Genomic DNA, 18,181 nt, shown 5'->3' on the forward strand with positions numbered 1-18,181 from the left:
CTCGGCTCACTCTCTGGTTCTCAGCGAAGCTGCTACGACCTCGGCCATTGCATATCGTCTATATACACACACACATCCCCATTTAATTACTTTTAATACGGCAGCAGTTTGTGTGTCGGTAATCGACTAAGCAATATATTCCTGACTCCCGAGACAGAAGTGCACCACCTTTCTGTGGAAGGTGTCCAGCAGCAGACGGAAGAGCGAACGCAAAGGGTTATTTCTGTCCGGCGAACAAGACGGATGGAAATGGCTATCGATTTAAGCCGAGCTCGGTCAAGACGCCTGGGCTAGAAAATCCCAGAACAAACGCACCTGCGCCCTCCTCCTTAGGTAACATGAGGAACCGCTATAAAGCTGAGCCCATACAGCCTCGACTCACATAGGTGTTCAGGGACAGCGTGTGTGGGCTCCACGCAATCTCGCCGCCCATTGTAGCCTGCTCCATCTCCTAAAAACTCGTATGTCATGCTTACATTTGTAGGCCGCGTTATTAAAATGTAAGAATCAGATTAGGTATAGAGGACGGGTTGCGCTTATAGATAGATGGATAGATAGATGGATAGAAGAGACCCCCAAGAGGGAGGAGGCGCAGTTTCTTTCCTTCTGAAGATTCATCAAGGGGGAGGAAAAGCACTTGGAATCTACACAAAATGAAACGGGGAAAAATAAGAGAGTTATCGTCACATCTTTAGGGACCAAAAGGGGACTTATCCATGACAACATAATTCTCGCCCTCCCTTTTTTTTTTTTTTTTTTTTACGCTTGCGTGCCTCGCTCCTGTGCAGCTCACAGTGTAACCTACTTATTCCATTTACATGAGGGGCAAGCAGCCGTTCAGAGCAAATTGAATTGAATCTCTCCTTATCTCCACTTCCTCCCTCAGCACTCGGCGCTGACTGAGAGGAGTCAATGGCAAAAGAGTGGATCCCATCTTAGCGTTGTCATGGATACGCAGGCTTTGGTCTGCGGCGAGCTCGGGCCACTCAAGGCTGCGGAGTGATTTTAAGACTCCCCCTTTTCTGGTTTTCCCCCCCTCGGTCGGGGTTTATGGTAAATCTCGGTGAAAAACGAGGCCAATGCGAGCGGAGATTGGTAGCGCGAGAGAGCATTGATACGGCGGTCCCACACAGCCGCCCACACCTTCCTCTGGGGGCTTGATCTGTCTTTTGTGAAGAGTGATGATTTCCACAGACGTCTTCATCAAGCAAGACTGAGCTCATCGCATTACGAAACAGTTACAGTGAGAACGCGGGGAAGACTGGGGTGCGAATATTTGATGGCATAAACTTCGACACTTCCGATAAATTCATTTAATTAACGGCCTCTTCGATCTAAGTGTCAGATAGCGTGCCCCTTAAAAACCAACAGCAACAGTAAAAAGAAAAGAAATCGCACGTCAAGGACGAGTTTCAGTTTCAGTTTTTTGGTTGTTAAAAACAAACCTTGTATTCAGCTCGATTTTCAATTAGCCTTCCGTAGCTAAGTCGCAGCACAATAACAAGCTCATACAATTTAAATGTGCTGTGTACATAAAAAAGCCTCCTGCTCCTTTCATCTAGGTGACGTGTCCCGCCTGCACCGGCGCTCAGATGCAGTTCAGACAGGAGGTTCAATGGACGGGGGACGAATAAAGCATTAAAATGAAATAATTAAGAAAAAAAACAAAAAAAAACAACACACAAAAGAATAACACACACAGATACACACACACACACACACACACACACACACACACACCAATGAGCAGGTGTGTGGAGCAAGCAAACAGGCACACGCACACAGACACACACACACATTGATATTCCTGTAACTGTAGAATGATTTTCACATCAATGAGAGCAGAGCCAGGCATGAAGTGAGCTGGCAGGAGGACAGAGGGAATCAAAGTGCCCTCCGGGGACACAACAAGCCTTTTTTTTTTTCTTTTTTTTTTAGCTTTGTCAAATCTTGTTACTCTCAAACTGATTGGATCACAATGCTCACAGATTCCTAGAATAAACCACCAACAGCGGTGTTGCATACATTGTTTCCTCTACGGTTATTAAACAATGCTGGAAATGTGCCGTGCTTATCGCAAATTTTTGCTTTAAAAAAAAACTAAAGTGCTGCGTATACAGTCGACCGCATTTTCAAGTGCATTGGAACTAACCCCCCCCCCCCCCCCCCCCCCCCAAAAAAAAAGATCAGCGAGTGAAAAACACCAGCGTGCTTTCAGACAGGAATGGAGATGCAGCCAGACAACCCTTCAGTACCAATCACACTCAATGCTCCGAGGTCAAGGTATTCATTGGAGCCGATCACACCCCTATTGACCATCTGGGCATACGTGCACCAAATGAAACAATTGTGTGTCTTCAGATCAAATCTGCATTATAATACTGACGATTCTAACGAAATGTTCGTAAGCTGCCAGCTTCTAAAAGGCTACTATATTCATTACATCCTTAATTAAAAAGGGGCGGTGAGCTGAATGAACGCCTTCTCTTCCCAGGCTTGTGCCAAAGGAGAATTCGATTTTTTTTCCCACAACACATTTAATCAAAGTTTGGTCATTTGTCATCAGTATCTCGTGAACAAGCAATTTCAACATCTAGTGCGCACGCTGAAACAATATTTACCTGAGCAAATGTTTGCTCCCTTAAGTGGAAGTGGAAATTTAGCCTGATGGAGGAAATAAAGGGTCTGGTTGTCACCAGGATCACGAGGAATCATCTGCCAGAGACTATAAATGTTTACATCAAATCTTATTTCAATCTGGCAAACGACTGATTGGCTATTTTATTTTGGAAGTGTTGGGAGCACCGATAACACGAGTCTATACTACGCACCACCAGGCGCTTTACAACTGCTGCTACTGCTACTTCTTTTAGCTAGCTAACTTTTGCTAAATGACTTAGCATACTTAACCACGTGAGTTTAAATAGCCAAATAGCTGCCGTGTGACTATTCTCACCGGGGTGCAAATAGACACAAATAATATTAGTGTGAGGAACTTTAAACTGGTTATTTTACGGTCTTAATTTAATACTGGTGACTATTTATGACCAACATCAATGGAAACAATCAAAGAGAAGATTGGCTATTTCTATATGGTTATTCTTAATGCTCGTCATTGGCGCCACCAGGTTGGATTCTGCGTGAAATCAGATGATGCAGGTTCACCAGAAACTCCTTCAGCTCAGCCTCCAGAAGCGACCGGCCCACCGCAGACCGACCCAGTCAAGGCTTTGCGGTTGCCTTCCGCCTGCCGTCAGAAGCTCCGGTGGGAGGGTGAGAGCCCCATGCCCGGCCAGGAGCAAAGCGCCGGTGTTGGCGCAATGCTGGTGGAGACCCAGGACATATTGATGGGCCCACTGTGGGGGGGGGGGGGGGGGGGGGGGGGGGGGGAGTGAACCAGGACCAGGACTCAGCGGGGCAGACTGTCACACCCTGCTGCAGTAAAATTAGACATTTTCTGAACGGACTCCAAGGGGCTCCAAAAACACTACCACTTTTGTCCACAGGGACCGCCAAAAATCAACAAAATAAAAGTTCCTTGAAGTGTTTTTAAGAACTTATTTCTGAGTATTGAATAGTCAATTTTAAGTCTTTAATCAGGTCAGTATAACACCTTGACCAACTGAGATATTACAGACCGTAAAATCTTCAGTGGCCAACACTATACTTGCAAAGCTACCTGACTTTACAATCCATCGTGTTTTGTGTGCGTACCAATATGCGACAGTCCGAAGAAAGAGATGGTGTGGTTCCCGGGCAGCAGAGCATGAGGATGACAGCGACACCACACTCTCATTACCCGGTGTATTTATAGCCTCTCCATCTTCCTCCCAGTGTGCGTATGCGCGCGTGTTTGTGTATGCGGGCACTTGGCCATGCTCTGCTGCCGCTTTCGGGGGCTCAGCTCCGGCTCCATCCTCTAACCCAGAATACTGACAACATGAGCAATCTGTTTCCTCTCAGTGGAAACTCGCCTCGCCTATGACAGCCTTCATTGTATCCAGAAAACAGGAGACAGCCAAGCCAATGCAAACCCCGACGACATTATGGGAACTAAAAATACAAAATTTCGAACGACACACACACACACACACACACACACACACACACACACACACACACACACACACACACACACACACACACACCTCAAACTCCAGTCCGAGCATAAATGGTAAGGTTTACACTTCAAAGAGCACTTAAGCCTCTGTGCAACCGGCCTCAGATTCAGACGATAGGCAGGCAGTCATCAGACAACTTTGAACTTATAGTCACAGCGCGTAACATGCAAATTTACCATTTCAAACATTCGGTTTGCGAATATGTTCAGCAAATCAGTCTTCCCCTTCTGCTGGCTGCCATCATCTCTTTCTTCTAATCTACAGTCTCCTCTTTTCTGTTCCAATCCCTTCTGCAGAGACCTACAGTACCGCTGATTATCAAAACTAGCCATGCAGGTTGTCACTGGCTTTAGTATCAGTCAGTCAATGTCAGCACTGCAAGTGGATTTAAGTCCATGTCGAAACTGACGTCCTCTCACACAAGTCAACGCCGTCACCGAGTCGCTCTGTGCCGCCTCGATTTTGGCGGCGCAGACGGTGCAAATACAGCAATCACGACCCCTAAAAAAAAAAAGGTAAGCTGTAAGATACACTAGTTCTTAAATATTAATCAGCTTTTCTTTTGAGACTATATCCGTTTGAATTAATGCCCGAGCAGAGCAGCTGCAAAAGCCCACAGACTACATTCAGTCGACTACTTTAAATCAGACGCAAACATGACTTTGATGTTCGTCATGTGCACAAATTGATGCGCCCGTGCCAAAAAAACAAAAAAACGGAAATGGACAGCCATAGATTCAGAGAACTGAAACGTGAATGTAGAATATCTGGTCTTGTAACTCGGCTAGCATTATCGAGCCTTACTCACTGCTGTATACACACACACACACACACACACACACACACACACACACACACACACACACACACACACACACACACACACACACACACACACACACACACACACACACGTTCATTCATGAGCTCACCTCGTGGTGGTGTGACTGTATTTCTACCAAGGCTACTACAAATGAATCGAGTTCTCCTCCATCACTATCAAGGTTGCTTATTCATGATTTGATCTCACAATCTCAAGATAGTATCGGCTAAATGGATATGCTAGTGCAATGTCATTGCTATCAGTGTCATCAGAGTGTTTTCTTCTCTCGCATGCATACAAACGAGCACACGCACACGCTCTTGTGTGTGTGTGGGGGGGGGGGGCTGTCAAAGGCTTTTATTCCCCTCTGTCCACTGTTATTACAGCAATTTGCTCTAGTTGTAGCCCAGCCAGCCCCGTCATTACCACCATTCGCTCTGGAGAAGTTTCAGCTCAAGGTTAAAAATAAATAAATAAATAAAATAAAAACCCAAAACTGTGACACAATACTGAGGACAGCGTTAACATTGCTGGTGTCGCGCACCTCAAAACTGAGGACCCGGTGGTGCGCGGTGCCTTTGTAGAGATACTGGCTCAAAACAAGTGCCATTGCTATATTGCACAATGAGGATGTTTATATCAAAGCCATGTCAAAAGCAAATAACAAAACCCACCTGCAGAGCAATACAGGTGTGTTATAAAGTCAACACAAATAAGGTTTTCACATAGCAGCTCTGAGACAGCGCAGCGAATGCTTATATGGCAGTTTACACCGTATGAATTAGCCTAGCGGCTAGCAGAGCTTTCCTTCCTCATAGCTCGTCTACTTTAACTCGGTTTAAGTCGCTGTATCTTCCGACATCGTTCACAAAAGGGTGTGAAGAAGATTAATCTTATTCAATTAGGAAAAATGTAGCGCCTGCAAACTACTCCACGCCAAAATCTAAATTAATGATGTTTTCGATCCTACGTCAGGTCAGAATTCTGATAAGTGGCAACCACACCCATATTTATGCATAATTCACACCAAAAATCAAACACGCTCACTTAAGGTCAATGGTACGGCCATGCTTATGGGTGGGTCCATGTACATGCTATGCTAGTGGGAGGCAGTCCAGGAGGTTAAGGACCAACTACTACTGTTGAAAAATAGTATATAAATGTGCCTTTGGTGGTCTATAAATGGAGATAATTAGCCAGCGTATTGGAAATAGGCATATAGCAGCTATACATTCCAAAGATGGGGGAAAATCGGGGACCTGCAGTTCAGCCAGGCCAAAAGTAACCGGATAAAACATTGGCCTCCCCCCCACTAGGCCCAGAGCTGCATGCTTTTTCAATGTACTTGTACCCTGCAGGAGGAGCCTCCTTTAAAAGGTGCAGGTAGTCACCACTGCTGTGCCAGAAGGCATAAAAAGTCAATGTCCGGATCACTGAAGAAAACACAACATTCATTGCACATCTTATGTACACGAACGCTAATTCATGAACCTCTTTGAGCAGGAAATGATGAGGAAAAATGAGTGGATTCTTCATTATTTGCCAACAGTGGCTTGAGGAATGGAATTAGTCAAGAAAACTCAACAAGGCATAGTGAGTGAGGTAAAACAGCAGTACAAATGTGGGCTGTGATAAATAATTAAAACTCCAGCGGGGAGGAAACAAAGCATTACGCACCACGATGGCAGCAACTGTCATTTCAAAGCCAAACTCAAACATTACCTACACACTGAAGTTAACAAGTCACTACTGAAACTACGGTTTCCTGTGTTTCTCAAATGTTTGTTTCCAACACAAATGTACAGCGGGAGGTTAAGGGTGAAACCCTGGGGGATGGAGGTCATTTATACCCAATTAGACCTCCAGCTTGGTCAAAGAACATACTGACAAATACGTTCATTAAATTCATGCATGACTGGTTGGTTGTTTCCGTGCACACCGACGCCCACGCCGCTGCATCGCACTGCCACAGTAGCAGAATGCAGTTGAGTCATTTACCGTGACTGATGGTCGAACAACAGCAGAAACCACTGCTTTGATTCCGTCTCTGGTGTATTGAATCCCACAATGCAATGGGGGCCTTCACTGTAACTGTGATAAGGGAATAACCGGACCAGCTGGAAACCGTGGAACGTTGAACAATTGAATAGCAGGGTTTGGTTGCCTAGTAACCATGACAGGAGCCGTTGATGATCTAGTCTTTTTCAAAGTGCTTTTTGTGTTATCTTGTTTTCTGAGACCCCTCCTGCCTCTTCTTGTAGTTTAGATTCAGTAAAAAATAAATAAATAGTGGACTACAATGATGTGCCAGCGGTTACTGACCGGAGGGAATGACGCCGTAGTGGCGGGTATCGTCAACGTTTAACCTCTTTATAATGGCTCATGTGTCATGATGTCATTTATATTTGCCATTAATGTCGCACAGAAGTGGAGTCACCAGGTTACCGATCGACACGTGGATTAAACACCCATTCACTGAGCCTTAGGCAAACAAGTTGTTTAGAATTCATATGTTGATGACTGACAGTTGTAAGTATGTAAATATTTCAATTTAATAAGCCTTTCAAAGAGCAAAGTCACAAGTGTAAGTGAAGAACTCGTAAAAACACATTTTTGTTTTTAATCAAGAGGCTAATTGGGCCCCGGTGTTATGTGTCAAGCAGAAACTCATCAGTATTTATGGAACTTACTTTGACACAATTCAATGTGGTGTTATGGATATTTTGGCATTTCCTTCATTTCGATTAGGGGAATTAATTTAATGAAGTATTTTGAAGAAAACATTGAATATAATCTGGACAGAGTCCGATAAATCAACCGAGCTGTTCTGGCCTCGTCGTATCTGCTGTCTAAGTCGCCCTTTAACTGAATGCGACAAGTGCGTAATCTTTATTCTACCCCGATTTTCCTCAGTCCGGTCAGTCTCCCCGCCGCAATGTCCCGACATTTTTTATTTTTTTTTGTTGCCCTTTGAAGACAATGAATCGCTTCGCTCCTGAACAGCTTGAGCCAGGTAGACTCAAGCTGTTCAGGAGCTACAGAGAAAGAAATCTGGTTCAGCAGACAAGCAGCTTATTCTGCAACACGACCGTCGGAGAGCTGACTGGGCTGCAAGTTACACCAACGGCTTCAAAAAAAAAAAAAAAACCCACACACACCTGACCCCATCTGTTGGTTCCTTTCCCGGCCTTAACCAGCGCGCCGAGAGCGCGGGGTCAATATTGACAGCAGGTCTCCATATTCGTGACCGAGCATGCACCGAATCCTAAAAGATACATTTATTTTCAGCGAGATGGTAATTGCTTCAGCATCAGACATAAAAAAAAAAAAGGGTTCCTAATGGGTATTGCAATACAGGCCTATCATTTTATTGTCACCATTAAATAAGCCTGTCATAGATAATGTTCTTAACGTTACCTGCGCCGCCATAAAAAAAAAGGCGCCGTAAAGAACGGCAGATACCGCGTGATAAATGACCTCGATAGGATGATAGGAGAAAGTGTTCAGGCAGCTATAATGGGATTCCAAGTGCTTAGCACAACTAATGAATATCATTCCAAATACAGTTTTTTAAATATGAATTCATTCATTTCAAATTTGACACACATCGTACGCATCTGACATGAGCACACATGGTTATTTCTTATTTCATGCCAGGAATTTGAAGTGAATCAGAATCAAATGAGGAAGAGACCTCACTTTTCAGTTGCTATATTGTCAATAAGCAAGTAAAATCAAATCAATAACCGCATTATGTAAGGAAGGACAGTTTTGAAATGTACCGAATTCCAATTTAACATTTAAAAAAAAAAAAAAAAAAACCTGTTTGATATCGTTGACAATGAATTCCCCGGTGCATAGAAGCATTTGGTTGATCCGCGGATGACAAGTGTCTGAAGGGACTATTTGTTATTAGAACGCGACGTGAAAAAAAAAAAAGGAGTGAAATGCAAAATCTTCAAAGACTAGCAGCATGACACTGACACAGTTGTTTGACACAGTCTGGTGTTAGTGCTGGTAAGGAACATAAAATGACTTTTTTTTTTTTTTTTAAATGGATTCATTAAGTTCAGATGCAAAAACGCAGAGCTTTGCTTTCCCCAAAAAACAGGACGATCTCTGCCAGGGTGTGGAATGTGTTTTGGTTGAGGTTAATTGATTGAGACGTTACTTCTTTTTTACGAATAGGCAATTTATAATGTCTTTAGGCTACACGCCAATGTCTAGTACTGTACTAAAAGACTGTATGCTGTGTCCTTGTTGAATACGTGAGAGTTGGCAGAAGCCGCTTGGTCCGTAAACCTTTCCTCGGTGCTCGTTACCTGGAAGCTTGTGACAAGGTGGGAGCTAAATCTCACATTTCACTTGTCATGTCATTCCCTCTCTCTTTCTTTCCTATCATTCCTGCCACTGTATGCAAGTAGGAATGCCACAAAAAAACTATTTTAGAAGAACAAAAAAAAAAAAAAAAAAAAAAAAAAAGAACAGTCCAAATGCAGCCTGGGTCTCTAAACCCATGAAACAACCGTTTCATCCCCTCCACTCAGCAGAAAACACCCCGAGCAGATGATTCTGGGTGCGCAGAGGTTGAAGCAGGCAGTTCAATGTTAAATCCAACCAATTATGCCTGCATCTCATAAAAGCAGCCGTCTAAGCAAAGCTGCATTATCATTCACGTCACCGCCGTCTACATTACCAGTACAGCAGACGTCACACAGACACATTTGTTAGTGCTGCTGTCAGAGTGACTCGTCTTATTATCCCTTGAGAAGAAAATTAGCCAATTTCTTTTTCCACATAGAACGGACTATTCATAATTCATTGACATCCATCATCGGCGTCATGGGTGTCGTCAGCGCACACACGCGCACACACACACACCCACACACACACACACTGGGTTAGTTAGGCACGATGGGGAATAGTGCAGAATACCGTCTTAAAACTTCTTAAATACCTGTACTACGTACCTCTTTAAAGAGGTCGCTGTATAGTGAGGAAATGTACTCTTCCCCATTTGGTCCCAGACATTTCTAATCAACAGAAAACTAGATCTCAAATCCAGCAACCGTGGAATAATTGAAAATGTGCTTTGTGGAACCCACTTAGATTTATGAGAGCCCCTTCGCTACCTATTTATTTTCTGAAAGCGCCTGTGTTTTATGGTTTTCACACACACAGTTTTTCTCCCGGCTGCTCTCTTAATCAAACGGTGTCTATATGGGAGGTGTGAAGCCGTTTTGTGTGTTGGAGAGAGACACACACACACTGCATACACACAGAGGGAAGAGATGAGCGATCACATTTCTAGACAATCGAACGCAAGACAGGTGGGTAAACCCAGACAGATAAGATGAACAGACATCCCAGAGATAGCAGGACCTTCAGATTTAGTTTTTCGGTCGTACAGATTGAGGCTAAAATCTTTGATCTTCTAATCCTTTAATAATCTGGAGGTCTAAGAGTTATTTTCAGATGGATATAAACCAATTCCACTTCCAAGTGATCCTTTCATCCCACGAGCATAAAACACCTGGCCTTACACCTGTAAGATGCCCGTCTCACATTTCCGCTTCAGACCTCGAGTGTGAAAAGGATTTCTCTTTTTTTTGTTCTCTACCTTGTCGTTTGAGGTTGGTTAGATAACATCTATTTGATGATGACCGTGTTGTTGTTCTTCCGCTGCGGGTGAATAGGAGACCACAGACTTTGTGTGGTTGGGTTCAAATGTCAAATGGCTTCATGGTCTACAGTTAAACATAATTAAAATGTCTCTTAAGCCACATGGATATTCCTTTGATGTAGGTGTAGGTAGCTGAGTTAGTTTGTTGAAAGTCAAAGTCACACATTGACGCGCTGATACGAGATCAGTTCCAGGCGGAGCTGGGAATTAAAAAAGGTGCACAATACGAGATTGGGAGCATTTCAACATGTCGATGGAGAGCCAGGGGCTCATAGCTAACTGTGCTAACGGCGCTAACATTGCAGTCTATGGCAAAAGTGCCGACAGAGCAAACGGCGTTCACCAGAGGGGTGACCGGAGGGTTGGGTGCTACACACGCCTTATCAGCCGCAACCACCGTATGAGAGCAGGGCAGAGCGGCGGCCGTGAGCGAGCCAGTGGGGCACGCTCACATGCACTAACGTGCACTAACGTGCACTACTAGCAGCTATGTCAACAAAGCAAGGAGAAGCTCAGATAACAAGACACACACTTTCAGCTGCGAGGGCCAGAATAACTAGATTCCTAGAAAATGAAAGTCTACATAACGCATGGAAACCGTGAAAAGGAAAGCCCAAGTCTGTGTTGTTGGATATTCATACCTCAACGATGGTGGTTTTAGCTGCCTTGCACATGGGCTGGTTGAAGTTCCTGGCTGTTTTCCTGACAGAGGAGAGCAAGAAAGAAGCGATATGAAAACAAATAGTAATATTTCAATTAAAAAAAAAGGCAGAGATGAGCAAGTAAACGCTCTCAGTGTAACATCCAATATCTAGTATCCAGTACGGCATGTTGGTTTACTGGAAGACACTGCTCTCTTGTGGAGAAATACGTTACTACAGCTACTAATTTCTATCATTCCCATCCACCGGGATGGTGTAAATTACCTTACTGATGGCTCAATACTGAATTTAGACTGTGTTATAACTGATGAGGATAACCATTAACTTAATGAGTGATTTATTATCTGGATTTTTCAGACTTTGCTCCTTGTATATTGTTAGTAATGATCAGTGATGATCCTAAACCTAACCTGAAATGAGTGTGCTGAGAATAATTCAAGATATAGAAGCTGATGCCGAAATGATACGTTAACAGATTTGGAACAAACAAAAGAAAAGCAAGTAGCTGGAATCAGTCCATACAGTCCATCCCTCAAAGATCCTATCAAAAGGTCAAAGGTTCAAATAATTGAATTTCCATTGCTAAGAACATCTTCAGTGAAAACCAATCCCAACCTTTCCTTAAACTGTTTCACTCTCGCCACATGACATCGACATCATGTGCAGATTGTTGTGCAAACATGAGCAAGGTGATAAAAGGTGAGTCTGATGTGCTTTGAGGCAGGAAGAAACTGAATCCTTTACTACATAAATACAGGTATCCTACCTGAAAATAATGTTTCCAGCCTTGTCAGCTTTCCACGCCTTGACCAGGGCGAAGTCTCCAATTATGGCCTTTTCCATGATGTAGTGCCTGCCATTGAACTCCCGCACCTGTACAAGGAGAACACAAGTCAAAGAGTGAGTGGCGCCGGATGCAGCATTTACAGCATTTTCAGACTTGGCCCAGATATGTCCAGACCGAGGTTAGTCATTACTGCTGATTCTTTCTTCTTCTTTTTTTTTCCTTCTTTTTTTTTTCCACACGACGAACATTCGTGGCGACGCATTACACCATCTGTGAAAAGCCTTATTTTGGTAAACATGAACTCGTTATCTAAATGGGGAATGAATGTGTGTTTTCGTAATGTAAAGCCTGTTTGAAGAACTTCTTCCACCCAGGCCTTTATTTATCTTCCACTGTGAAGAAAGGATGGCTTTCACTTCTGCTCAGAGACCGACAAACGCAACCACATCCAGCATTCTGGGAAGCAAAAAAGTGCACAAAAACTCTCACCTCTCTCTTCTCACTGGCGATGGCAATGCTGCCATCTTTGTTGTACTTAATAGGAGAGCCTCCCTCTTGGATCAGTGTGCCGTAGCCAGTGGCTGTGAAGAAGGCTGGAACCCCAGCACCCCCGGCCCTGATCCTCTCTGCAAGAGTTCCCTGAAAGAAAAAAAAAAAAAAAAAAAAAAAAAGAGTGTCAGATTAAAAGAAGACTACAATATATAAAAGTCCACTGCATGCCTTTGTTGTCGTCCAGTATATAACATATACAGTATGAGGTCTGATCATTTGGATGTTCCTGATTGAGTGAATTTGGTTTGTCAATGTGCATTTTCATAGATGTTTTCTGTCCAACCTGTGGCGTCAGCTCCACTTCCAACTCCCCGGTCAGATACTGTCGCTCGAACTCCACATTCTCCCCGACGTAGGAAGAGATCATCCTCTTGATCTGCTTGGTCTTCAGCAGCAGGCCCAGGCCAAAGTTATCCACTCTGAAGAAAAACACACACATATCATCATGCACCTTTAAAATGGGAAACGATTCGGTGAATTGGTAATGGACGGCATTTATATGGCGCTCTTCTCGTCTTAGCGACCCCGTAAAGCACTTTACAACACCAGCCAACAGTCGCCCATTAACACGCACACACACGCGCACACACGCGCACACACACACACACACACACACACACACACACACACACACACACACACACACACACACACAATTTCACAGTGGTGGCAGAGGCTAGCACACAAGGTGCCACCTGCTCCTCAGGAATGATATGCACTCACACTCAAGCAATTTGGGGTTCAGTAAATTGCCCAAAAACACTCTAACTTACGAGGATTGAAGCGCCAATCTTGTGGTTAGCGGACGACCGCTCTACCTCCTGAGCCACAGCCCCCCCCCCCCCCCCAGCTAGGCTACAGTATATTGGACAAATACCAAAAACAGAAAAGTGTGGGTTTAAACTCACACTTTTAATATTCAACAAATAAAGATTTGAAAGAAAACCAGGAAAGGGATCACAGTCTATACAGATTTCAGAAGTTGAATGCAGTCATAAGGCTGCTAAAGGTGCCTCTTAAAAGGGTGCAAATGTGTAAGCAATGGATTACTTTGTGTTTCATATGTAAAAATTAATTTAGCTAGCCTGTAGAGACTTGTTGCCATTTTGACATTGAACTATTTTATCTGTTGATCTGTTTCTTAAGAATCCTAATTACGTCCAGTGTTACTCAATACAGTTCCCACGCCTGGTTTAGTCTCATTTGTCCCTACTCTTTGACTGGGAGGAGTGTCCTGACATTGTGCAGTTCGTAACATAGCTCTTGTTACCAAAAAACCCCCCAGAGAGGTTATTCAAAGTTGTTTAGTAACTGGGCCAAAACCAAGCGATACGGCTCCTTTTATTGCGATCTTAAAAGGCGGGAGCAGCCAGCCTCTCCACGGCTGTGACGAAAGCTCCTGAGACATTTGAGAGCATCGCCTCGTTTATCGTCTGGGGGGAAAAACGGCACAGAATTATTACTCTGGTTTTTTTTTTGGTGGCGCAATGCAGTGACGGCATTTTAATGAACCCGTGGCGCTCACGTTACGCCTGCTCCACGTGGAACTATAGGCCGTCACACGTTCGGACCTATACACAGCACTGGGACTACAGACAGACGCTGTGTTACTAGAGCTGTTGGGATACTAACGGTTTAGTGAGATGACTGACTTTATGTGGCTGGTCAGTCATTAACATATGAAGGGATAGTCTTCATAAAACACATAAAGAGGTTGTAACAAGGTTCTGTCTTGTGTCTTGTAAAAGTTTCATATTTTTAATGACCAACTTTAAAACTGTTTACTTCATGCTAATGTACAACCTTGGATTAAAGAAATTGTTTCCCTCTATTGCCGTCTCTGCTCCTACTGTTCGGAGCCAATACGACAAGCCGAGCTTCGCAAAGAGCGGTTCTCCTTCTTTCCGATATCCCAGGAGGCTGAGAATCAGGAACCGCCGCTTTGTCCGCAACTCTGATCTCAGATCCTCGGCCGACAAGATATCTAGGTCATGTGTGCTCAGAATATCAAAAACAGATGACTGAGTAAAGCACCCCCGTCCCACTCGCCGCTAGCGTTACAAAACACCCAAGGCCATCTATGTGAAAGAGCAAGTTTGACTAAAGCCAACAGCTTGTTATCTCGTGTGTTTGTATGTTTGTTTTGAGGACAAACACCACGTCGACTTCAACGGGTGGACTCTCCTATCGGGGACAGAGGACAATACAGAATTAAAAAAAATAAATAAATGCAAGCTCTCCAAGATAAATGTTCAGTGATCAGAGCAGCTATACAGAATCTATGCGGGTAAAAGAATGAATACAAAGCTGCAGGGGGGTGCCGTTCTCACAGCTCTATAATCTCCTCTTGTGTACAGCTGAATCCTCTCGTCTCGTATTACAGCGCATGGTGTCAGTCTGCATCGCGCCAGAATTCAATCTTCCCAGTGTGCCAAAACATCAAAACACACTGCTCCTACTATTCCTAAAATCAGAGTGTCTTGTATTGACTCTCGTGTGTCTTATTTGTGGTATTGCACACCTGCACCAGGATTCAGATCACAGCGGTCTGCGTTGAGAGAAATTGCGTTTATCTCAAAAGTGCTCACCGTGGCGGTAAAGGATGTCTTCTCCGTTATCACGGGTGCATTTACTCCTGAGATAGAAGCAACGCATGGTGTAATATCGTGTGCTCCCTCTGAGACTTGAAGAGGATTAACGACCCATTCAGGCCTTCAAGAACGAGGAGGCAGAGGAAGGGGAGTTTTGCAGCTTTGGGACATCTTCTGTCCAAAAGGAAATGTTACATAACTGCTTCTTTCCCCTCACAGCAGCAGACACGCTTCGTTGTCACCAAAACAAACAGAGAGTGGATGTACAGCATACACAGGACCGGTAGCTTCTACGAAACAAGAATAATCAACAGTCGTGTGTTACGCAGTCAGTTTTAAACTCCCCTCCCCTTGATGCAATATGAGCCGGACGCAAGACATGCACTCGCGCATACTATAAATACAGTAGTTCCCATGTAAACATGCATAAGATGATGAAAAGAGACAGCATGGCCACTGTTTGTAAGAGGTTGCAATGTACAGTCTGTGGGCAGCAATGATTGTTCAGACTCATGTAAATACTTTGAGCAACTATTTCAAGAATCAATAATCCGGCAAAACCAAAGTCCACGAGAAAAGTCTGCAACGTCTGTGAAGCACACTTTGTAGGACAGTGCTTTTCACGCTGGAATAACTACCGGCACAGAGACATGTCTTCAAAGTGTCTGTGCAGAGACTTTCAGCCATTTGGTGTTTGCACCAGCAAATCAAGTTTAGGTTGAAGTTAAATATGTTTGTACTTTCAGTGTAGAAATGAAAGAATGTGTACATGCGAGGCGTTGGAACACGTATGATTGTTCATTGTTTTTGCAGAATCGGTTTTCATATTTAAGTACAAACAGGTTCCGGTGACTCTCTCAAGTTTCAGTGTTGCCGTGTAAACAATTGAGCTAAAGCTACGTTTACTGCGTGGCATTCAGTTACGGGAAGAAAAAAAAAAAAGACCGCAACGTGAGAACTGAGGAGACGGCTTCCTCGTCTGCAAGAGAGACGTCGACATGGCGCTGAAAAAGATCCAGGGGAATTGCGGTGAAAAGCTAAGTCAATAGCATATGGGTAAATCTTTATCGGAGACCTTTCAAAATAAAAGGTTACCTTACTCTACATTTTTTGCATCCTAAATGATTGAGTCATGAACCCAACGCTTAGTAGAATAAATGACTACGTCTCCAGTTTGAGATTCTCCTGCAGATCAAGGTAAGTAGACAGAATGCTTAATAAAGAGCATTGATGTCAGCGGCCGACAGAGAAAACACACACATCACACACACACACACACACACACACACACACACCTGGCCACTGAAGGAGTCACTGCAGCACCTTTTCATTGTGCCCGCAAATCTGATAACTTATCAGAAGCTAAGTTCTGGGCATCTGTCCAGGTCGACGCCGCCCGTTTGAGGACACAGCCAGAAGGTCACCAATACCTCTCCAATATTTAAAACAAGTCTGTAAGGAGATGAAGAGACTCGCACGCCTTCCTACGTCCAATCAGGACTACACACACACACACACACACACACACACACACACACACACACACACACACACACACACACACACACACACACACACACACACACACACACACACACTTACCCTGCATTGTTGCTGACGGCCGTGAGACCGTCAACGCCGGTCTTCAGTAAACTGTTGATTAGATTCTCTGGGATGCCACATAATCCAAAGCCTGTGTTTGCGACACACAAAAAGACAGTGATGCATTATAAACAAAAACAAGTGGAAGCAACCAAGGAGTCACTGCAGAGTGTGTGTGAAAAGGCTTAATACGGTACTTCACTTCAGTAGGGTGAGCAACATGGCACATATGGAAAAAAAAAATGATATTTCCCGCTTTTACAAAACACACAGGAAAACTTGAAATCTAATAGACAGGCAGATTTTTGTTTGTCTGTATTTGTTTTCCCCCCCTCCAGATAGAGGTGACACACAATGGAAAATGTTTAACAATGTCACTCCGAACTTGACTATAAATAAGAGCTGTGGAATGCGTGTGTGCTCTGCGTGCGGACGGTAATCAACCACCATGCCGGACACAGTTCAAGCTCACTTTGCCGTTCAGTGCTCAGTGAACTCATTTTCACGAGTTGACAAAACTCGCCTGCAGTTAAAAACTGAGATAACTCCACAGCGCTGTCATCGAGGCGTCTAACCACCCTATAATCTTAAGAGTCTGTTCGTGATAGTGTTTGTATATCTTACCTCCCACTAGAACGGTAGCTCCACTTGGGATATCTTTGACTGCCTCTGTGGGATCCGAGTAGAAGCGTGAACTTCTTTGGCTGGAGGTAGAAAAGTAGCAGCCGCAGGTCTGCAGAAAAGCGGATCAAGAGGCGATTATAAAACAAACAGAAACACTTAAATTTAGTCTTTCAAAAGAGCTGCAGGAACTAACTGTAAGTGGTTCTGAATGAGAACATATATCAGTAGAACGCTTAAAAAAAAAAAAAAACACACGCTGCTGCTGGTTAAACCAAAACCAACAGATGCCTGAGGGCAGCTAATATGTTTGCACAGTTCAAATGGCTTATGGAGTTTACTCGGCTGAGGAGGGGAAAGATAAGCAGAACTGATGAACAAGTCCTTCAACAAAAGGAGCGGAGCTTGAGGGGAGCGCGCAGCCGAGAGTCCCAAGACAACAGTTATCTTAGGGCTCAACTCAAAAGGCTAATTTCGCCAATTTTTATTTCAATGCAGCACATTTTGTTGTGTGTTTTGCCACCTGTATTTCACAGACAGGGCTATCGTGGATTAGAACCATGATGAGCTTCCCAATACCCATATGGAATGATTCTACAGGCTATGTTTATCGCAATTACATTATAAAAAAAACCTGACATTTAATGCTACATATTTGTGATTTCAGTAACACGGATTCCTATGAAGGTGTAACCTTGAGCATTCACTCATTTTGCTTTCCTCATTAGTTCTAATTTTA

The 18,181-nt window shown here is 43.9% G+C and overlaps 1 protein-coding gene across 1 annotated transcript in view; it reads right to left on the reverse strand.

The window, feature by feature from the left end:
• oxct1a (3-oxoacid CoA transferase 1a) overlaps positions 1-18,181 on the reverse strand; it is a 43,293-nt gene that overhangs the window by 24,413 nt on the left and 699 nt on the right. Inside the window, exons 2-7 of the mRNA XM_068709333.1 lie at positions 17,446-17,554; positions 16,822-16,912; positions 12,912-13,047; positions 12,566-12,715; positions 12,056-12,162; positions 11,269-11,329 (exon numbers count right to left, since the gene is read on the reverse strand). Of these exons, the coding sequence (XP_068565434.1) occupies positions 11,269-11,329; positions 12,056-12,162; positions 12,566-12,715; positions 12,912-13,047; positions 16,822-16,912; positions 17,446-17,554 (654 nt within the window). The remainder of the gene's footprint in view (positions 1-11,268; positions 11,330-12,055; positions 12,163-12,565; positions 12,716-12,911; positions 13,048-16,821; positions 16,913-17,445; positions 17,555-18,181) is intronic.

Source organism: Cebidichthys violaceus, unplaced genomic scaffold (genome assembly GCF_023349555.1).
Source record: "Cebidichthys violaceus isolate CVI_PGR_0920_01 unplaced genomic scaffold, fCebVio1.0.p SCAF_143, whole genome shotgun sequence".
NCBI lineage: Eukaryota > Metazoa > Chordata > Actinopteri > Perciformes > Stichaeidae > Cebidichthys > Cebidichthys violaceus.